This window comes from Trachurus trachurus (genome assembly GCF_905171665.1).
Source record: "Trachurus trachurus genome assembly, chromosome: 24".
NCBI classification, from domain to species: Eukaryota; Metazoa; Chordata; class Actinopteri; order Carangiformes; family Carangidae; genus Trachurus; species Trachurus trachurus.
The window spans coordinates 5831559-5854948 of record NC_139910.1 but is presented as its reverse complement, the minus strand read 5'-3'; the positions used below and the strand labels follow the sequence as shown (position 1 = coordinate 5854948).

General features: G+C 40.4%; 2 protein-coding genes across 2 annotated transcripts in view; both read left to right on the top strand.

The window, feature by feature from the left end:
- The window catches only part of ift172 (intraflagellar transport 172), a 61955-nt gene extending 55755 nt beyond the window's left edge, over positions 1 to 6200 (top strand). The window contains exons 40-48 of the mRNA XM_084000268.1: positions 503 to 619; positions 719 to 829; positions 1514 to 1633; positions 1766 to 1861; positions 2546 to 2605; positions 2707 to 2805; positions 2987 to 3140; positions 4459 to 4550; positions 5458 to 6200. Coding sequence (XP_083856394.1) covers positions 503 to 619; positions 719 to 829; positions 1514 to 1633; positions 1766 to 1861; positions 2546 to 2605; positions 2707 to 2805; positions 2987 to 3140; positions 4459 to 4550; positions 5458 to 5547 — 939 coding nt within the window. The 3' untranslated portion in view covers positions 5548 to 6200. The remainder of the gene's footprint in view (positions 1 to 502; positions 620 to 718; positions 830 to 1513; positions 1634 to 1765; positions 1862 to 2545; positions 2606 to 2706; positions 2806 to 2986; positions 3141 to 4458; positions 4551 to 5457) is intronic.
- Positions 6201 to 16920: 10720 nt separating this feature from the next.
- The window catches only part of msraa (methionine sulfoxide reductase Aa), a 42343-nt gene continuing 35873 nt past the window's right edge, over positions 16921 to 23390 (top strand). The window contains exon 1 of the mRNA XM_084001267.1: positions 16921 to 17115. Within this exon, the coding sequence (XP_083857393.1) occupies positions 16977 to 17115 (139 nt within the window). The 5' untranslated portion in view covers positions 16921 to 16976. The remainder of the gene's footprint in view (positions 17116 to 23390) is intronic.

Sequence of the window (23390 nt, the reverse complement as noted above, 5' to 3'; positions counted from 1 at the left end):
AATACAATGCAACAACATCATACACTTCAATTCATCAAAAGAAGAGATACAAATGAGAAAGAATGCATATTAAAAACAGATTAAGTGCTAATTAAAAGCCAAAACATAAAAATCGGTCTTAAGGTGCTTCTTGAAAGCCTCAACAGAGTCAGCTATATATGTATATATACATATATACTGTGTATATACTACATAAATATCCATATAAATGTATAATGTCCCGTATGTTTAGCAATGTATTTTTATCCCTCATCTTATACCTATTTAGAAATAATTTTCCAAACCTCTTTTTTAAATATATTTATGTTTGTACAAGTAACAGTCGAGGAGCGAGAGATAAAACAAAGTCACTCACTGCTTTTCATTGTTGTTCCAACTTTATGTTTTTTTAAATGTAGATAAAAAGCCTCCTTCTCTTTCTGTGAACATCCCCTGGATATTTTTTGGTGGTAGATAATTTCTGTTTCGTCACCTCTGCTGTGTCTCTGTGTCTCTGTGTCAGAACTTTAAGATCCTCCATAAGTACGTGGCTCTTTACTCCACTCACCTCATCAAGGAGGGCGACGCCCTGAAAGCCCTGAAGCTCTACATCCAGCACGGAGCTCCGCCCAACCCCCAGGTCACACACACACACACACACCTACACCTGTAACTCTGTAGCCATGGAAACCTTGAAGCTGCGACACTCATAAATGTCTCTCCCCTGTCTCGGCTGAAGAACTTCAACATCTACAAACGTCTCTTCCTGGATGTGATCAACCTCCCCGACGCCGACGGACCCGAGTCGTTCCGGATGTGGGCCGACCTCCGCAACTTCCTGTTCCAGCTGGTAAAACACAGACAAACTGTTTATTATCACAAAAAGACTCTTTTTAATCTTCTTAAAGGAGAATTCCGGCCATTTTTGACACCTAAATCGTTTTCCAGTGTTAAATTGACGCAGAGTTACACCATGGCTACCCGGTGCTCGGGATAGCAACAATGCTAACCTATGGGGGCAATTCTTTCAACCACAACAAACACTCAGAAAACAATCAAATATCTATATGATGAACACTTTTTCCTTGTTGTGATGATTTCTTTAAGAAAATAAACGGTGGAGCAGTGCAGTGGTAATGTCCAAAATATCTCCGTGACTGTTTATTCTTGTAAAGAAATCATCACAATAAGGGAAAAGTGTTTGTTTCTGTGGCGGGGAGAGCAGGCGCTCTGTGATCAGATAGTAATGTCTTTCCAGGACGTTTCAGAGTTCGGCTATCTGAGGTGAGTGATTACATGCAAAAACACAAAGTTTATACTGTTTCTACTGTACACTATATGAGTTCAGTGGTGTCTCTAAGGATTCCAGTCATGTACCATAGATATTTGATTGTTTTTTGAGTGTTTGTTGTGGTTTGTCGTGTTTTTTTGCTCCCTCCAACACTGGGTGACCATCAGGAAAACGATTTAGGAGTCAAAAAATGTCAAACTCTGTGACTGAGTTGTTTTTATCGTTGTCGTCGTGTTTCCCCAGTGTGAGAACTTGTCCAAGTCGTCAGAGGCGAACTCTCCGGTCCACGAGGACTTCGACCAGATGCTGCTGATCTCTCACTACTACGCCACACGGGCCGCCGCGAAAGGAGCCGAGCAGCTGGTACAGAAACAAACCTGCAGCTCCAAATGTTTCAGCTCACGTTTAACAAACAAAAACTGAGCTTCTTGTTTCCTCATTAATCCAGAGTGTGTGTGTGTGTGTGTGTGTGTGTGTGTGTGTGTGTGTTCCCAGATCAGCGTGGCGGCGAAGCTCTCGGTGTCTCTGCTGCGTCACACTGAGCTCATTCCTGCAGACAAAGCTTTCTACGAGGCCGGACTCTCCTGCCGGGTCGGTTCACCTGTTCACCTGAGCTCCTCCGTGGATAAACAGTTGTTTTCCTGATGCTCTTTGTTTGGAATTAATTTAAAGGAATAGTTCACCAAAAAATGAAATTCAGTCATACTGACTCACCCTCATGCTGATGAATACTCCGGAGTAGTTTTTTATTCCTCAAAGTGCATCTGGAGACCTGGGAGGCCGGTTCATAGTCCAACGAAAACAGTACAGTAATAGCGCCAGAGACAAAAAGGTCCATAAAACTACACAAAAACCATTTAATCTTCCTCCACACTGCTCGTCCATTGCAATCCAAGTGTCCTCTAGGGATATAGTCCAGAGTTTACTGGAAACAACGTAATCTAGGACATTTTTACAGCCTAAACAGTCCTGTATTGAATTTGCCTGGTGCGTGTGAACATCAGAGTGCAATCCAGGACTGTTTAGGCTGTAAAAATGTCCTAAATGACGTCGTTTCGGGTAAGCTCTGGACTATATCCCTTCAGGACACTTGGATAGCAGTGGAGTTTTTTTTTTTGTGTAGTTTAATGGACGTTTTTTGTGGCGGGCCCTATTACTCTTAATATAAAGTTTTCATTGGACTGAATTTCATTTTTTGGTGAACTGTTCCTTTAAAACAATCTTGATAAGTTTTAATTTAACTCCTAAATGTAATGTTTCCCTCTCTGCTCTCAGGCCGTGGGCTGGGAGAACATGGCCTTCATCTTCCTCAACCACTTCCTGGATCTGTGTGACGTCAGTGTTACCAAACTTTATTTACTTCTTTATGAACACGTCGTGAATATTAATTAACGGTCTTCTGTTCTGGTCTCTGATTGGTCGACTCTCGCCTCCAGGCCGTGGACGAGGGGTCTCTGGACGCTCTGGACCACTCAGACTTCATGGACACCGACATCCCCTTCGAAGTTCCTGTTCCCACCAAACTCTGTGTCACCGTAAGACGACGCCTCCTCTTAACACACACGCAGTTTCTCAGAAGTTGAGTTTCTAAAACCTACAGATTTATATTTATTGTATTGTTTGCATTGTGTGTGTGTGTGTGTGTGTGTGTGTGTGTGTGTGTGTGTGTGTGTGTGTGTGTGTGTGTGTGTGTGTGTGTGTGTGTGTGTGTGGCAGGACGCCCAGCGGGAGCAGATCCGTGACTGGGTGCTGATGGTTTCCATGGATCACCGGTTGGAGCAGGTTCTTCCCCGAGACGAGAGGAACTCGTACGAAGCGTCGCTCGTTGCCTCCAACACCGGGCTGCGTTCACTGCCCTGCGTGCTCACAGGTAACACACACACACACACACACACACACACACACACACACACACACACACACACACACACACACACACACACACACACACACTGTTCTCTGTAGAGAAGCTGTTTGTTGGGCAATGAGTAGCGAGTCAGATGTTTTGCACTTTGCACTCTTTAAATCTTTGTTACTAATTATTATATTTAATTACTAATTATTAATTGTTATATGCACTGTTTTTATTGATTGATTTGTTGGTGATTGATTGTGCAGCTGGGAAACTGAAATAAATAAAGTATTTATCTATTTATTGATCTAGAGACGAGGTTTGATGTAACAGGAAAAAAACGTCCTTGTTGATTCGCTGATATTTCATCAGGTCTCATGTTTCAATCAAAGATCTTCTATTACTATCAAGATGGCCACTGACAACCTGCTCCAATGATATGAAATGGTGCAGCTACACTTCCTGTCTCCTAAGTGGATGTGGTCACCTCATGTTGGGGACATGAGATATTTCTTTTCTCATGATAACATTAAATATTTACACAGCTAACAGTCATATTTAGCACTACAAAAATTATTAAAATAATTAGCGCAGGCGTTCGCTAACGTTTGTTTGACGTTGCCGAGGAGATCTGTGCCAAATCTTGCGAGGTTGTGTTGTTGAGTCAGAGACAAGTCTGGAACAAAGTTCATTTTCTCCTAATTTGTCCATTTTAATGTTAAAAATGTTCAGAAGAAAAATGAGTCCAATATTTACTTCAGTGACTAAGGAGTGAAAGAATCTACCATTATCTGAGCTCACGTTCACTTCTCCCATTGGAGTCAAAAGACTCAAGACTCTGCTGCTGGTGGGCTCCTAAAGGGGGCGGAGCCACTGTCTGATGGTCTCCTAAAGAGGGCGGAGTCATTGTCTGCTGGTCTCCTAAAGGGGGAGGAGTCACGGTCTGCTGGTCTCCTAAAGGGGGCGGAGTCACAGTCTGCTGGTCTCCTAAAGGGGGAGGAGTCACAGTCTGCTGGTCTCCTAAAGGGGGAGGAGTCACGGTCTGCTGGTCTCCTAAAGGGGGCGGAGTCACAGTCTGCTGGTCTCCTAAAGGGGGAGGAGCCACGGTCTGCTGGTCTCCTAAAGGGGGCGGAGTCACAGTCTGCTGGTCTCCTAAAGGGGGCGGAGTCACGGTCTGCTGGTCTCCTAAAGAGGGCGGAGTCAAGGAGAAACACCACGGGACACAGAGACAGGAAACTGACTTGTAGTGGAGCGTCTTGTTTCTAAACCGTCTTTGTTTTGAATTCTGTTTTTATGACCATGATCCTCTCTGTTACCCCCCCCCCCCCCCCCCCAGGTTACCCCGTGCTGAGAAACAAGGTGGAGTTCACGTCTGCAGGTAAAACAGCGAACAAGGACGACTGGAACAAATTCCTCATGGCGACGAAGGTGAGACATCAGCTCAGTGTTCAGGTTATAAACAGTCAGAATAGTTTCGTCTCCAAACAAACAGAGATAAATCCTGTTTGTTTCCACAGTTTGTTGTTGTTGTTGTTAACACTTAACGAAGCTGATTAGCTCATTAATGAGCGTCGACGCTCCGCACCTGTGTGTGTGTGTGTGTGTGTGTGTGTGTGTGTGTGTGTGTGTCTGTTCACCTGTCACACACCTGGTGTCTCTAACGACCTGGGAATTCATCTTCTTCACTCGTTTGTGTTTGAATGAGACAAAACAACAGATGTTCGACACTGATCATGTGACACAAGTGTGACGTTTCTATGACGACAGTTTGAGTCACAGCGACATGTAATAATCAATCAATCAATCAAAAGACTTAAATTATTCATTTTATCATCATAAAGAAGGAGAGATGATCAAATGTTTATGTTTGAGGAGCTGAAGCTGTGGTGAGGTCACAGGAGGGTCGGTAATTGTGACACACACACACACACACACACACACACACACACACACACACACACACACACACACACACACACACACACACACACACACACACACACACACACACACGGGGTGAATACAGAGTGAGTTCATTTACAAAAACCAAACTCATTTCACTGAGTTTCATCATCTCAGCATCAGTGAGTCAGCGTCAACTAATCACAGCCTCATTAGCGCACACACACACACACACACACACACACACTCCTTCACAGCATCCACCTGCAAATGTTCAAACGTTTTCATCCTGTAACCAACGATTCTCACTGTCGATCGATCGGTGAAAAGTCAAAACACTCGTTCGTTGATCAGAGTCGGTTTCTGTTGTTTAACGTGTTTATGTTTGATCTGCCTCCTGATTGGTCGGTTGTCTCTGCCCCCCCTCTTACAGACCACTCACAGTCCAGAGTGTCAGGACGTCCTCAAGTTCATCAGCCAGTGGTGCGGCTCTCTGCCCACATCTGGATTCTCCTTCCACTGACGCACATCTGCTTTATCTCCTCCTCCATCTTGACTGTGAGTTCTTCATCCCTCCATCCACTTCCTGTCTCCTCCTCTTCCTCTGTGTCGGACAGGATTTTATTAAACAAGAAACACAATTTATTTATTTATTCAACTCCTCATTTATTTTCTCTGTGAATTGTATATCCAACGTGCTGATTTCAAGTTCAGAATATGTGTAAAATACTTATAATTGTTTATTTTTCTCTTTTTTTTTTCACTTTTCGGTCACATTGTATATTATATATTATATATATTGTATAAGAAACGACTGAATCTGCCTTAAAGGACCAAGTTTGTCGAATATTTGTATTTGCTGGACGTCGACCTGAACTTTTATCACATCATCACAGCAAAAACAGCAAAAAAAATAAAACATTATAAAAGTTTAATAAAATCCAAAGTTGAATATTTTTGATTAAGCTGAAAATATTTTTCATATTAAAACTAAAGCGAAAGATTAAGAGGAGGCGTGAACGTGTCTCACTGGGTTCAGATTATAAACTCCAGATATTTAAAATACATCAGATCAAATGATATTAATTAATTTTATTCTTCAGTTTGTTCTTTTGATTAAAGTTTAATTGAAGAATAAAAGTTTTAATGTTTTATGTTTTTGTCTTGTGAAAAAAACAGACTGTCACTTCCTGAAGATGTAAAACTTTAAAAGAAAAAGAGTCGTTAACTTGTTGTTTTATATTTTAGAAAAGCCTCAGTGAACTCCTGGGGCTTCTGGGAAATGTAGTTTTCGGTAAACGTCACTCAACCAGGATGAAAGTAGTGCATCTGTCTGGGACTACTTCCAGCAGCGGATGAATACACATTAGGATGGAGATACATCAGATTTTAGATTCTGGGACATTTTGGTCTTTTTGGTCGTCGTCAACTTTTCTCTCAGGACGACATCGCTGAATAAAAAACCAAAGGTCGACGTCAGAGCTTCTACGTCATGATATATATTAATAAATATAACTAAAACACTTAAATGAATGAGTTTACTGGAACTGAAGGAGCGTTGATGTTACTGTAATGTGGCTCCGCCTTCACTGTATGTTTCATATCGAATGTATTTTGTTTAATAAAGTTAAAATAAAAGAGCGTTTACAAACTCTGTGTTCACGTCTCTGTGTTCATTAATGTCGGATCATATTGAACAATCAAACATCAGGGTGTCGACACTTCATGAAAATATTTTTATTCAATTTATCATTTTATTCTTGGGTCATTTAACATTAATTTAATTTTATATATTTATTTATCTACGATTCATTTGTGTTTCTGTGTGATCGTCCTGATGATCTGTGAAAATGTTTCTTTGTCTTAAAAAAAGAAAAAGAACAAACACAAAAACAACACTTAATCATTTCACTGATTTATTTATTTCATTGTTTAAAAACACAGATACAGAAAATGTTTAGTTTTTTACATCTCTAATTAACAACTTGGTCTCGTTCTTCATTTTAACTTCATTTTCATTTCTTCTTATATCAATAATCATAATCAATTGTGGTGTAAAGAGTCAATACAGAAACGCACAAACACACAAAAACAGTGCATTCATATATTGAAATAGACTTACTATATCTGGGTTATGTGAAAAAACTAATCAATGGATTTTATTGTTTTGAAAACATGAACTTTATTGACATTTCACATTAAAAGTTCCAGGATATTAACCTATAATATAATATACTATAAAGGGCACATACATACATCACATACAGTAACTAAACATTATTAATACAGTGAACATGAACTCTTGTGTTTCTGTACGTCACAGTTCAACGGTTTCTGTGTTTTAGGAGGAAAGTTTAGTGATAAAATCAGGAAACAGACTCGGTGACATCACACAAACATGGACGACACCTGAAAATAAGTATTAACCTGAAAACTGAAGCATTAGTTTAATCAGGAGGAGAAAGATTTGTGATTCAGTTTGATAAACATCTGTGACCTGACGTGACGTGACATGTGAAGCTGAGATGAGGACGTTTGACCTGAAACAACAACAACAGACTCAGAGGAATCAGTTGTTTTACCTTCATACAGGAGCAGATTATTTATGGATGTTGATGTGTTTTTTTTTCATTCTCTTTCTTGCAGCCAATAATCTTGACTGTTAAATAGTTAATTATGTTGCATTTAAAATATTAAACCTCCACAGTGAGAGCAACGTGTGGATGAACAGAAACAAACAGAACAGGATGTTCTCGTCCTACTTTCACGAGCGTGTGAGACGTACGGAAGACAATTAGGGACAAAAGTAAAACAAATAATTTATATATAAAACTGACTTTGATCTTAGAAATTCTGACTTTCTTAATTTTTTCACACTGTAAAAAAAAAAACATATAAATTTAGACTTTTTTTTTTTTATTGAACAAAATTTGGCCTCGATCATCTTCCATAGAATTATTGTTTCGATAAACAGTATTTATTCATTTTTTCATCAGCAAAACAAGAAAGAGTCTGTTTCTACTGATGTTTCTACGAGCTCATTTTGACTCTACTGGTTTCTATTGGTCAGTGATGTCACATGTTTCCACAGCGACGTTTAAGCCTGTCTCTGATAGGCCGGACACACCTGTCAATCAAACAAAAACCCCTCCAATCTCAACATTATTGTAAGTTTTACATTTTTTCTAAGTATAAATAAAGCTTTTTTTGTATTTGTTAGTTTGTTTTAAGTCACTGCTGTTTGTATTTTAAAGCGCGAGGCTGCAGAGGCGCTGTCTAGTGGCCGTCGGTGGTGCTGCAGCCCACAGGCCTCTCCTCCTCGGTGACTCCACAGTAAATTAAAAGCTGAGGATTGTGGGACTTTGGTTTTCAGCTGAGCTGTGCGTCGACTCTGGGTCGCTCTCTTGGCATTCACCGCGTGCCTTAATTGTATGGACATTTAAATCAAGGTCCGCTGTGAACACGAGGAGACACTACCCACAATTCCTTGCGTTTCTCTCTGCCCCCACACTTCCTCCTCCTCCTCCTCCAGCTCCAAGACTTTTTTTTTTTCATCCCACCTCACCCCATGATCGGCCTCACCATCCCCGTCCCTCGACCTTCACACGACTCCAGGCACCAAAGTGCTTTTTGTCATTAAAATTTCATGCACCTTCTTCTTTTTTTTCTCTCTTTTTAATGCATGAATATGAGAAAATTACAAAATGTTGTCAAAGCTGCTTCATGCATTTTAAACAGGGACATAAACAAACTGCAGACGCCCACGCAGCCTCCACGTCGCCTCCACCGCTCGCTGAGGCTGATTATTCTCACCAGCAGTCATCATGTCATATAAATATATTTATATTTATATATACATCACATTCATGCTGCTTAAACCAAATATAGATGTTAATGTCTGAACATCAGGGCTCACATGAATGTAAAACGTCTACAAACTGTGATTATGTGAATATATTTACTACATTATGTTTTAATGTGTGTGTTGTGTGTGTTTTTTCTGCAGTGCTGCAGCCTGAACAGATCAGGAGGGTGTAAAGATGCCATACCGGTGCCATGTGTGTGTGTGTGTGTGTGTGTGTGTGTGTGTGTGTGTGTGTGTGTGTGTGTGTGTGTGTGTGTGTGTATCCTGCTGACCTTCAATTTCAAGCCAATGACACAACTGACAGTGCTCCTACACACCGGCCCTGTTGGCTGTATAGTTACAGATTAATAACAGCAGTAGCTATTGACGGGATATTTTCACACAATCGAGTGTAAAGAACAAAAAAAATAAAATAAAAAAACCAGCAGCGTGTTGAATGAATGTTTCCTCCTCCATTTTAAAAGATAAGACACTTTGCATCAACCTGCACAGACGCTGGTTCCTTCCATCCATCCATCCATCTATCTAGGTTTTTATCACTGTGGTATGAAAAACACATTTGCAATTTAAAAATAAAACAAAGTGACAGTGATGTCACCTCGCAGGTCAGAGTTCAAACTAAAGTGTCATTTATTTTTCTTGCAGAGGCCTCAAGTTAAACATGAGGACAAAAGGCCACATTTAAATATTTCTCATTTTGTGTATATTAATGTATTTAATCATGTGTGGAACTACTTCTTCTTGCAGCAGGCTACGTTATTAAAGGCAGACGAGATGAGATGTGATGTGATGTGATGTGATGCTCACTCAGATTGATTGTCTCTGCAAATTCATTTTCATACCATTGATGACTGGAAAGAAACCAGTAATGGCCTGATTCCTGATTCCCTTCCCTTCCCTTTACCGGAGAACTGGGGGAATCAGAAAAACACATATTAAAAAAAAAAAAAAAACATCTAAAAGAAATAAAAAGATGCAGCATGCACTGGAAAATGGCAGAGAAATTATTATTTTTTAATCATGCAAAGAAGACAAATGGTGGTGTGGTCCTTTAAGCAGCAGCAGCAGCAGCACTGCGGACCATTAAAGCATTACCCTCCATTATCCAGCAGCAGCAGCAGCATCATAATGCACGTTCTTATACAGCAGCAGCAGCAGCAGCAGCAGCAGCACTGCATTAATGACACAGCTGCAGGGAGGAAGAAGCTGCTGCTGCTGCTGCTGCTGCTGCTGCTGAGTCTGAGCCCACATCAGTCCTGTCAGCTCCGGGGACAAAAAAGACAAGAAAGAAACGAACAAAAAAGGGGAAAAAAAGCAAAAGCATCATGACATGTTGTTGTCCTATTCCTTCCTTTCCTCTTTCTTCTCATCCGTGCAGATGCAGATCGTGCTCAGCGGCTCCCCGGCAGAGGAGGAGGAGGAGGAGGAGGAGAGGCGGACCCATCTGCAGCCTCATTAACCGCTGAAATGCTAATGACCCAGATTTCTCATGTAGGCTAAAATGCAGAGGGGAGGAGGAGGAGGAGGAGGAGGAGGGGGGAGGGGGGAGAGCTGCCTTTGTGGGGGTCGGTGCATGTGTATGTGTGTGTGTGTTATGTGCATATGTGTGTGTATGTGTGTTAGAGCCTATATTAAAAAAACAGCGGAGTCCAAACACCCACACAAATGACTCACATTACAACACAATAAATAGCTGTGCAGCCTCCATCCGATGTGACAGTGCAGTGGTTTATAATTAGAAACATCCCATCTTCACCTGAATGCACCACGAGCCGCTGCTGCTGCTGCTGCTACACTATGATGGGCTTTAATGTGTGTATGTGTGTGTGTATGTGTGTATGTGATGGTGTATAGGGTGTGTATGCTGTGCGTGCGTGTGTGTGTCTGTGTGTGCGTGCAGAAATAAGAGACAGAAATAAGAAGTTCCGCAGAGCTCGACAGCACTGCGGCTTTCGCACTCTGGAGAAAACTAATCACTGGATAATAGCTATAGATATAAAATAAACAATAAACCACAATACCTCTGTCAGGCTGCAGGATAAATGGCGCAGGTTTCTTTTCTTTCTTTTCTTTTTCTACCATCAGCAGCACCTACCTACTTCAGATTGAAGCCCCTCCAAAAATAAGAATAAAATTAAAAAGACAATAAAAAAGCAGCATATTCCTCCATTAAAAAATGAAAACACATCGGTGCCGGAGGTTTTGGTTTGTCCGGTGACAGAGCGCTTTACACCGACCTGAGAGGAGCGCGCGCCGCCCGGTCCTCGGTGCCTCCTCCTCTGGAGCTCCGAGGATGCTGAGGAGGAGGAGGAGGAGGAGGAGGAGGATGAAGAGGAGGAAGAAGAGGAAGAGGAAGAGGAGGAGGATGCTGCTGCTGCGGGGAAATGCGGCGGTCGGTTCGTCCTTCCTCTGCAGCTCAAACTGAAACCTCAACACTGCATTTTTTTTCTTTTTTCTTTTCCTTTTTCTCTCTCTTTCTCTCTCTTTTTTTCTTTTTTGGGTCAATCATAATTTCATCTTTCTCTCCAGAGAGTCTGAAATAGTCCAAACCCAGAGCCGAGCCGAGCCGAGCCGGAGCGATGCGGGATGAATCCGATAGAGAAGCTCCACCGCGGATCTGAGGTCGGTTGGTCGGTGCTGGGTGCAGTCAGTCAGTCAGTCAGTCAGTCAGGAGGAGGATACAGTAGCTGTGTGACAGGATGGAGGGAGAGAAGTTGGGCGCAGTCAGATGGAGAGAAGAGGAGGAGGAGGGGGGAGGAGGAAGAGGAGAGGAGGGGAGGGGGTGGTCCTCTGAAAGAGAGGGAGTCAGATGAAGCCAGGTTTTTACATCCTCAGCTTCCAGCTCTAGTCCTCCCTCTGCTTTTCATCCCTCCGTCCTCCATCCTCCTCCTCTGAGGGAGAAAGGGAGGGAGGGAGGGAGAGAGGGAAGAGAGTGAGAGCATCTGCCTCACCAAAAAAAAAGAGAAAAAAAAGAAAACAGCTATAGGCCCAGTCAATCTGAGTCTAAATGAAACTGACATTAATATGGTGTTTCAATCCAAGACAGAGTTACATTGTAAAACAGCAACAAATAGACGTGTGTGTGTGTGTGTGTGTGTGTGTGTGTGTGTGTGTGTGTGTGTGTGTGTGTGTGTGTGTGTGTGTGTGTGTGTGTGTGTGTGTGTGTGTGTGTGTGTGTGTGTGTGTGTGTGTGTGTTATCTAAATAAAAACACACTGCTGTGCCGGGGCACCGAAGCAGCCAAACAACATGACACCGTTGTGATGATAACTCAACATCTTTATCCCTAAACAATGGGCCCTGATGTGGGCAGCCTCCTCTGTATAAGGACAATACAATACAATACAATACATATTTATTTATATAGCACATTTAAAAATACAACCCAGGTTGTCCAAAGTGCTGTAGACAAGACGGCACTTTGGACCAGTGATGAGGCCCAGTCCGGTCCATCCCAGAGGTTCAGGACAGTGTGAAAATAAATAATCTCCTCCTTGTGGAATCAGCTTCATAGCTTCCACGACCAGATGTCCACATACCTTTGGCCATTATATAAAAATAGGCTAATGTGCTATTGGTGAATGTTTGCACCAAAAATAATATCGCTATGTGCTTTTTATTTATTCATTTATTGACTAAATTATATTTAAAGGGATAGTTCAATATTTTGGCAAATCCTCCTCTCACCATCAAAATCCCTATAGTCATAGCAGTAGGTTTGTTACCTTTAATTGTCGGTGCAAGCTATTTTTAGAACGGCGGAGCAGAGCCGTGAGCTGCTCAGAGCTACGCTACGGAGGCTCATGGGATTTCTTGGTTTCCCTCATCAAACTCATCAAATACACAATCCAACAACTCCACAACGCTCTGGAGGACAAGTTGTGACCTGCACATTCACCACGCTATGAGATAATAACACAACGTTACCACACAGAGTTGTTTTATTAGAGGTAAATTCAGTGTTTCCCATACATTCTTTTATTCGTGGCGGCCCACCACAAATAAATTACGTCTGCCAAGAATAGATTTTTCGGCTTTTGACCAATGCAATATTGTTCCATTCATTCATCTCCGCATAGCGCTCTTTCTTTGCGCATGCATGACAGCAGTGTGCGGTAAAAGCAAAACTCATACAGTCCGAACAACATGCACGATAATTAAAGGTAATGAACCTTTACTGCTATGACTATAGGGATGACAGCGGGTCCCGAAGGCGGAGCAGAGCCGGGGAGTTAAGTGTGTTTGCTGGAAGCCAACTATCTTCCTGTTTTTTGTTTATCTTGCTAAGCTAAGCACAAACGTTAATATTGACTTTAAGTATTCAGTCTCAAATTCAATCTAAACCCATTCATTCAATTTGTTTTATTTGGTTACACAACCAAAATAATGTATGTTAACTATAAAAATGTGACCCATTTATGTAATTAACCAGATATTTCTCTCGCTTTGTGTCACATATATTGGTTTATTACCCAATCAGCATTTCAGACTTTCACTCCATTTTGTGGTCGAGCTCTGAAGGGAGAGCTGGAGCAGAGATGGAAAAACCACCAAAAACCACCAAACCCCAGTTTAACCACATTAATATAATAATAATGATGATAATATGAAATAATATCCAGCTCATTGCTTCTTAATTGTCTCTGTGGTTGGTGTTTGTGATGGAGGTTGTAGGTGATAGACGTTATGGACGACCTTCAATGGAGATAAACTACTGTGGTGGAATGTAAAATCATTATTAATGACTCTAACCTCCGTACAGGAACAATCAGACACTGAAATGATTTTATTTTTTCTTCCCAACATGAGCAGCGTTCCTCCCGGGTTCTTCCATATGGCTCGTCATCTGTCCCCCCACCACCACCCCACCCAGCGTACTGGGAACCAGTCGACCGATGGAGGCGGTTGTGGACTCGTTTAACTACAACTGGCCATTAAAATAATCAGTGGCCTCCATCATATGGAGCCTCATTTGCTTCAAACCAACGACAACACAGAGGCTTCATAGGTAGAGGAAGCCTGAACAGGGATATTTCAACATTTTGGCAAATTGGCCCATTGCCATAATCCCTATAGTCATAGCAGTAGGTTCGTTACCTTTAATTGTCGGTGCAAGCTATTTTTAGAACGGCGGAGCAGAGCCGTGAGCTGCTCAGAGCTACGCTACGGAGGCTAATGGGATTTCTTGGTTTCCCTCATCAAACTCATCAAATACACAATCCAACAACTCCAAAACGCTCTGGTGGACAAGTTGTGACCTGCACATTCACCACGCTATGAGATAATAACAGAACGTTACCACACAGAGTTGTTTTAGAGGGAAATACAGAGACTGCTTGATGAAAAACTGCCCCTGAAGGCAACGCGCATCAGTGGTTTTGCATGAATTTCCCTCTAAAACAACTCTGTCTGGTAACGTTGTGTTATTATCTCATAGCGTGGTGAATGTGCAGGTCACAACTTGTCCACCAGAGCGTTTTGGAGTTGTTGGATTGTGTATTTGATGAGTTTGATGAGGGAAACCAAGAAATCCCATGAGCCTCCATAGTGTAGCTCTGAGCAGCTCACGGCTCTGCTCCACTGTTCTAAAAACATCTTGCACCAACAATTAAAGGTAACAAACCTACTGCTAAGACTATAGGGTATATGGCAATGGGCCGATTTGCCAAAACTATCCCTTTAATGTTTATTTATCTATTAAACAGTGCATTTGTCACCAGAACTGTAATGTTCACAGTCTGATTTTATATACTGTACTAATTTACCAATAATATGTCATATATTTACATATTTTAATTGTCTCAACAGTTGCATTGTGTTTAATTCCCTGCATCGTCCATCCTATTTTACATTGTTAATTTCCCCAAAATCTAATCAAATTGGATGTATTTTAACATTCTGTTGTGATTTGTTATAATCATGTGATATTTTTGGTTTAATTCCTTATGGTAAAAGGGATTACAAGAGGATTATGAGCCTATTGCAACAAACACAATTAGCAGAAGTTAATACTTGTTTAACAATAACCTGAATTCCAACATGTATTTTCTTCCATCCGTTGCTATTCATGTTGCTGTCTGTATTATTCAGTTCACACCACTTTATTTCACAACCTGTCTGGCTTATGCTTATTATTTTTCAGTGTTTTGATGCATCACAAATTAATCAAAACATCGGATGAGAGCAGACTTTGCTTTTTAAATGAGATGACGGTGCAATAGTCTCGGCCTGATGAGCCTAATTAAGTTAAAATAACAGGACTAAAGTCATTTACGCAGGTCACGGTACAGTGCCTCGGTCTGATCATAATGAAATGGCTGTGATTAAGATTGGAGGCCAGACTAACTATCTTTGAGACTTGGGAGAAAATAACTTTTTCAGGGACAAAATGACACCAAGCTCTGGGCCTTTTCATGTCGTGATAAAGGTTTGGCTGCTTTTTATAGGATTTTCATATTTGTGTCCCCAATGTTCACTTTCATAATAATCTGTAAAGCACAAATAAATAAATAAACATTTGTCCAAGTTGCAGTGAACAGTTCAAAGTGTTGGAGCAAGGCGAGCTGGATGCTGATATATCCCTCCAATTAAAAACAGGATGAGACGTCCTAAAGCTCAACAACCTGTGATACTGTAAGTCAGGCTTGGATAATACGAAGAGACAGAATACATACTGTATGTTATGTTATGTTATGTTAGATGTAAAGTATTGCCTTACAGTTACTATTGTAAAGCACTTTGGTTGATCTTGACTGTTTTTAAAAAAATATATATGTTATAGAAATAACCTTTGACCTTTGTTATGTAATGTTACGTATATGTTATATTATGCTATAAAGCAGGTGCACTGTGTAGCCTACTGTTGATCAATAGTAATGTTGAGTTTACTGCACTTTGCCTCAAGTTAATTAGCAAATACTAACTAGTTGTTCTTTATTTTTTAAGAATAATTTGCTTTTAAAGTTCCTAATACTTACAAAGCACTGGTGCAACAACACCGAGATCCATTGGAAAGTCGCACAATTTTAAATTATTTCATAAATTAGTGCCAGTAAACATTTTCAAAGTGAAGACACAAACTTTCTGCATAAATAATGGGGTGATCTGACAAATCCGGCTAACATGTGACGTCAATTAAACATTAAAATAAACAATTAATCAATCAATCAATCAATTTGTTTATTTCGGGCATGTCAATTTAAATCATCATCATCACACTTCATCTTAGTTCAAGTAATACAATACACATGGCCGAAAGGGAAAGCGGGAGAAGCAAAAGCTTTATCTAGTCCCGCCCCCATTACCCACAGAATAAAAATCTTTATCATAATCTTTTCTTTTGCTTTTTTACATTTTGACATAACATCCTTTTACTTATGACATTTTGACATAACATGTTACAGCAGTAGGTAGTAGCCTATACAGAGCTGAAGTTTAGCTCTAGACAGTAGGCTACATACAGATTACATATTAATGTATCAATTATTAAATTGTCAAAGTCATTAGAACCAAGCATCGCAGCAAATTGTGCAGAGATTATATAAAGTATAACAGTAAGTATGTAACAGGTGTTATATTTAGTCATGCCGTTTTGTTTATTCACTGTTTTTTTTTTTTTTTTTTCTTTTTCCCCTCTTTATTTAAGTGTTCAAAGTGTACAAAAAGTGTCAAACACTGACACATAACACAACACGAGAGCTGTTTCATATTCAGAAAGACAATGGATAGAATAAATAAATACAGCAAGGATCTCATTCAAATAAGTAGAAAATGAAGAAAATTAAACAAACAGAAACAAAATAAAAATAAATAAATATTGTCATGTCAATACATAGGTGTGTAATAATCACTGTTAACAAATTCCATTAAATGTCAGGAAGTACAATAAATACCTTTTCATAGTTTTCTAAAAAAGTTGTGTTCTTCTTCTTCTTGTTTATTCACTGTTGTGTAACGTAACGTGCGAGCCGTGACGTCACGCCCGTGTTTACCTAAGTGTTTACGTCAGCCCATGCGGCCGTTACGTAGCCGACCTACAGCAGCAGCAGCGGCGGTGGGAGTGGATCTATCGGTTCCGCCGTAGCTTCAATGGTCTCCTCCTCCTCCAGGCTGCGCTTGGTCTGGCGACACTTCGTCAACAGTAGAATGGGAGAGATGGCGTCCAAGGCACAGATGCCGAGTCCCGAGACAGCGCTGCCCGGTCGGACCGAGAGCCTCCAAGTGTCCGGTAAGAAACCCTGAAGGTAGCGTTAGCATGCTAGCTGCTGCAGCTAACTTAGAAGGAGTTCACGGTGCCAATAAGTTTAGTTTAAGAGTTTACTGCTTTATTTTAGTGTCCTCTATGTGTTTGTTTGTGTGTCTCTTTACACTCAGCGTTACTTTACTTCCTCACACGACGGGAAACAGGTTCAGTTTCTAAACAGGTAATTACGTAAAAACACATCATGTAATTACGTAAAACGGTTAAATTAGCCGTTAGCACCAACTGAACTGAAAAGTTTGAATATTGATATTATGCAGAAAATGTAAAACCCCACGTGAACATCACGGTAACTTGCAAGAAATTAGTTTTTATGTGTTTAATACGTCACTCATTATACATCGTCTGGTCATATAAACTTGTATAATACAACTTTATTTAATTTTCCAATGCAAAATAGCACTTTCACATAAAATACAACTCAACAGGTGGCTGCTGCTGTTACTAGAATAACTTACCTCAACTCTGGTACCTGCTGAGTCAACAGAAACACTCTCTGTTATTATTATTGCATTAATTTAGTAGTTAGCACCAACAGAACAGAAAAGTTGAATATTGATGTTTATACCGGTATGCAGAAAATGTAAAAACCCTGGTAAAAGCCCACATATACGGTAAGTAATCTTACAAGAAATGAGCTTTAATGCATTACATATGTCACTCTTAATACTTGGTCTGGCCATATAAACTTATAATACAATTTTAATAGCACTTTCACATGAAAAATAACACCACAGGTGACTGCTGCATAGAATAACTTGAACCTCAACTCTAGTACCTGCTGAGTAAACAGAAACGCTCTCATTTATCCACATTAAATTAGCCGTTAGCACTGACTGAACAAAAAAGTTGAATATTGATGTTTATATGCAGAAAATATAAAAACCCTGGTGAAAGCCCACATGTACGGTAAGTAAACTTATAAGAAATGAGTTTTAATGCATTGCACATGTCACTCTTTATACTTGGTCTGGTCATATCAACTTATAGTAATACAACTTTATTTAATTTACCAATGCAAATAGCATTTTCACATAAAATACAACACAAGAGGTTGCTGCTCCTGTTTAGAATAACTTTTACCTCAACTCTGCTGAGTAAACAGAAATGCTCTCATTTATCCACATTAGCATTGACTGAACAGAAAAGTTGAATATTTATGTTTATGTGCAGAAAATATAAAAACCCTGGTAAAAGCCCACATGTACGGTAAGTAAACCTACAAGAAATTAGTTTTAATGCATCACATATGTCACCCTTTATACTCGGTCTGGTCCTATAAACTTATGATACATTTATTTATTTAGACTTTGACTTAGTGATACGTTATTGATCCCAAATGTACATCATAATTTACTAATGTAAAATAGCACTTGGACATCAAATACAACACAACAGGAGGCTGCTGCTGTTACCAGAACAACCTTAAACCTCAACACTAGCATCTGCTGAGTCAACAGAAACACTCTCATTTATCCACATTAAGTCTGTCAGTAAACTATAAAATGAAGTATTTAATATTCATATAAATTCACTCCTTTCATAACTCTTGAATACAGATAAGATCACTGTGGGAAAGAGAACAAAGATGTTTATCTCAGCACAAACCAGCACGGTGATTATATTGTTTATCAAATTTTGTTATGTAGGTCATCAAGCAAGTTTAAACCTCACACTAAAAGTTAAGAAATCTATATTTCACAGTGTTTTTTTGTGTATATTACATTCATATCCCAACATGCCCTGTAGTGTGGAGTTGACTTTGCAGCCAGGCTGAAACTCAACTGGTCTGGCTTGTCCTGCTGTGAAGCAGGACGTTTATTTATGTGGCACCATTTTTCTTTTTAACTGAGGGATAAATACATTACAAGTAAGACATTAAGAAGATATTAAAATTTCATTTAACAGACAATAAAAACAAGGCGGTTTGAAGTGTTTTGCAGAGGCACAGAAACACATTAAGAGTGACACATTAAGAAGACATTAAAAATGCATCTAAAAGACAATATAAATGGAAACAAAGGGCATACAGATGAATAGATTAAATAAGGAAATTAAGAAGAAAATAGAGGAGCAGAGAAACTGAAGGGGTCTTGGCTGCATTGTTACATTTTAAGTCCATTATCTGACACAAAGGAACTCAGTGCAGTGAATTCAGGAGTGTTAGTTTTTTTTACTTTTTGTCAAAGAAGGAAGTAGCAGTTTATGAGAAATGGAGGCGTAGTTTCTTACCCGGATGTTTTGACTCTACTCAGATCTCATCTGATTGTCCTTCATGCCAGTTAGTTTGTTTTGTCAGCAGCAGTTTTTTTTTTTTGGTATCTGTTCTCTGAAATGTTTGCTTTGCCTCGTCTGCTGTTTGAGGGAAAACGAGATTCTGAATGCATCACATCACCTTCCTCTGGCACAGAGTCCCACAATGGAAAATTTATACCTAAAACAATCAAACTCAATGATGTTATGATGTTCTGCATTTTATTAGACAACTTTTCACAAAGATTTTCAATAACTTTGATCATTAGCAGAAGCACTTTTTTATTAAAAGACATATTATGGTTATATTGGGTCAAAAGACGTTTTCAACTTTCCATACCATTATTCATCCAAACGACTAATTTTCCCGTTATTTAAAGGGAAATTTCAATTTAGAGAAAAGAATCGGAAAATAACAATAACTGAACACAATTTTAATCAGGGTCACAGTGCCTAATTACATAAAAACAATCAAACTCAGTGATGTTTTGATGTTCTGCATTTTATCAGACAACTCCTCACAAAGATCAGTGTCTGGGGTAGCGGTGCAGCGGATCAATAACCTCACGAATCCGATCACGGTTTTGAGTCAAGGATAAAAAGTAGTCAGTACTACACAAATTAACCAAACAACATGCTAGGTGCATAAAGCTGGGAGTGAAAGTTTGACAGAAATACGTAGTAACAGTTACCAAGAAGGGCAGGGCTTAGTGAACGGTCGATTAAATATTAAAATCAAATTCAGTCCTTTGGCCCGTTTCTCCTTTTTCGTATTTTTGATCCGAGCCTAAAATTGATATATGAAAAACCAAGTATTTTATCGTTTTTTGTGTGAGATTTTAAAAAAAAAGCAAACAACAGAATAACCTATCACTTTTTAATTTTTTGAGTTTTGATTGCCAATTGAAAATAGAAAGAACAAATGATACACAAATTGTACACATCTCTTTCACATTACAAACCAACAATGATCCGTTGCACCACTAGTCTTGGGTCAACGGTAGTTACATCCAACCTCAGGGGCCACATCCGTCAGAGAACATGGTCTATGAAGGTCATTGTAGACCATGACCAAAATGACGCACTTTGGCCTACAGAGGATACTCTATCAGTCAAAGTGTGAAACCTTCTCATTGTAGAGGTTAACATGGACCTGTCTGTGCTGAATGTGGTGAGGCGTCGCTCCGGTACGAGTCATTATGTGGCAGTTTATTATGACACAGCCAACACACAACCTCATTTTCATTTTCAAGATCAAAATATTCCCAATTTTTGCTGGTTTTACATTAAACAAATATTAATAATAAGTTTATTTCTAGTGCAGACTGGTAAGAAGAGCAACATTTAATCGTATGGTCGACTTATGATCCATACATCTGTTGATTGTATGTATTCGTTGTTAAACTGTCACTCTGAACATGTAAATAGTGAAGACAGAATTGTGTGTGTGTGTGTGGTAGTCGGAGTGATGTGTGTGTGTGTGCAAACAGACAGAAAGCAGCACTAAGTTGGCAGTCGGGGCCGTTGGCACCAACCTGGACCCTCTTCACTACAAGTGAGGGCACTGAGTCTTGGCACATGATGAATAGATCTGCACTGGCAGTGAACAAAAGACCCAACACACACACACTTCTGCACTCAGAAACACACACACACACACACACACACACACGCGCACACACACACACACACACATACACACACTGCCCTTTAACATCATAAAGAGAAAGATGAATAAAACAAGGAGTAAGTGTACGGGTTGTGTGGGGAAGACGGGGTTGGGGACAGCGACTCGATGGCGTTTGGTTCCGTGTTAAAGAGACAGAAGAGAGAATCAGATGTTTGTGGGATTTCCTTTAAGATTTAGTTTTGTGTGTTTGTCATTTTGGCTGGAGTGGAGTGGGTTGGACCGGGAGGAGGAAGGAGGATGTGGGAGTGGAAGGGTTAGGAGGGTGTGTAGTGACGGGTGGGGTTGTTGTAGGGGGGGGGTTCCCACCGCGAAAAGGACGATCGGGATGGATGCAAGGGTTGAGACGGCGTGGCAGACATGCTGGAGCATCGCCAAAGCTTCTCGGGAACGCTGCCACAGTCGAGAGAGACGACGAAAGAGAGCGAGGGAGCACAGGGAGGAGAGGAAAAAGCCATGCCTGGAGTGGAGAGACTTGGCAGGGCTTCCTCTCCTTTGTCTGTCTGGCTCAAGGCTGCAGCGCCAGAGGAAATCAAAAAATGTCCAGGCATGGTCGTGGTGCTGGTGGATGGGGACGAGCTCTGCTGCCTCGCCTTCCCGAAAAAAAAAGACCAGAGAGAAAAAAGTACTTCTGACGGACTGGAAAAACTCTGCTTCGGAGATTCGGCTGCGGAAGAAACAAAACAAAACAAAACAAGCGATTTTTCTCCTTTTGAATGAAATTCCGCATTGGAGCGATCGGACCCGACCGGGTTTTCGGAGACTCAAATGTACCGGGACCGCCGTGTCTCACGAGCCGAGCTACGGTTTGAATGGCAACAAAGAAGAGAAGCATTGTATTTTGTGTTTATTTGTTTTTCTGGAGACAGCTGGACGAGGACAGACGTTTGGCTTCCAACGAGTCCACCAGAGTCCAGAGGAAGGCCGAGCCCGCGCCACCGTGGAGGTCTGTGCGTGTGTGTGTGAATGAGTGTGTGTTGGGGCTTTGAATGGCTTGAATGAAGGTTCAAGTGTCCAGGGAAGGTTTCACTGAAAGTGCAAAACATTGGTAGTGGAGATGAAAGGAAAAGGTGGTGGAAGGTGGGCATGTGTTTCCGTTAATCTGTGGTGTTTCTGGAAACTGATCTTAAGGACACAAAGCAGGCCGAAGTGAGCTGAGCCGAGCAGAGCCAGGTCAGGCCAGACGCCTAAACAAAGACAAACGGAGTCACTGTCGCTTATTTAAAACATTTTTTTTTTTACCTCTAATATCTTTATACCGTCGACTTGGTTTGTTGTTAACTAGAACCTCTGGATTTTGGTTGGAAAACATGAGTTTTCTTGTTAACGCTTCACCATGGAAACAGTAGTCGACAGAACAATAACACAGTTAGTGGCTGTTGTGAAACTTCCTCAGATGATCTTCCACTGCAGAAAACGTTTGCCCCAATGTGAGCTTCTTGTGTATGTTAGTAAAAGAGTTTTTATTTTTGGCTTTGGGAAAAGAAGTTGATTGAACTGAAACCATATCGATGTCCCATTGGTGGCTGTTGGGGAGCTTTCAATTAGAAATGGTAGGTTATATACTTCATAACGTACCTTGTAAGGAGTGATACATAGGCATGTTTTGAAAGTGAATTGTAAGAAAAAAGATTTTAAATCATTCTTTCACCTAACTTGTCATTTTTACATCATTAGGTGAATTACTTTGTCTGTAAATAGTGAAAAATGTCCACAACACGTTTCTAGAGTCCATGGTGGATTCTCACAATAGTTTGTTTTATTTGGCCAATATTCAAGAAATTGTTAGTGAAGTCAAAGAAAAGCATCAAATACCCACATTTCCAAAGCAGCCACTTTCAAATGCACCACATTGTTTCCTGATTGACTTTGTTTCAACCCACTAAGGCAGCTAATAGTCTTCCAAATGGTTTTCTGCACCCAGATTCCCAAACTGTCCAAACTTTGACACCAATGACAAAGGAGGGGTTGGTGGTGGGAGGTTCTCACAAAGTTCAAGAAAAGCAGAGTTTAAGTTACATATTAAAGACTTGCATAATAACTATGTCTTTGTAGCTGAGTCTGGCTCATTGTATATCCAACAGAAGTAATACTCTCACAGAGTCTGGATTTCTACCAGGTTTTCAGTGGGTAATTGAATCCAACTTTTCTAAATAATTAACCTCCTGCTTTCCAGTCTGGTCTGATCTCAAACACATCTGTTTGATTTCACAGCAGTAACATGAGATCCTATTGGTCACCGGCCTTGAAACATTATTAACTCATAAATTATTAATACTATTTACTATTTAACTGAGCAGCT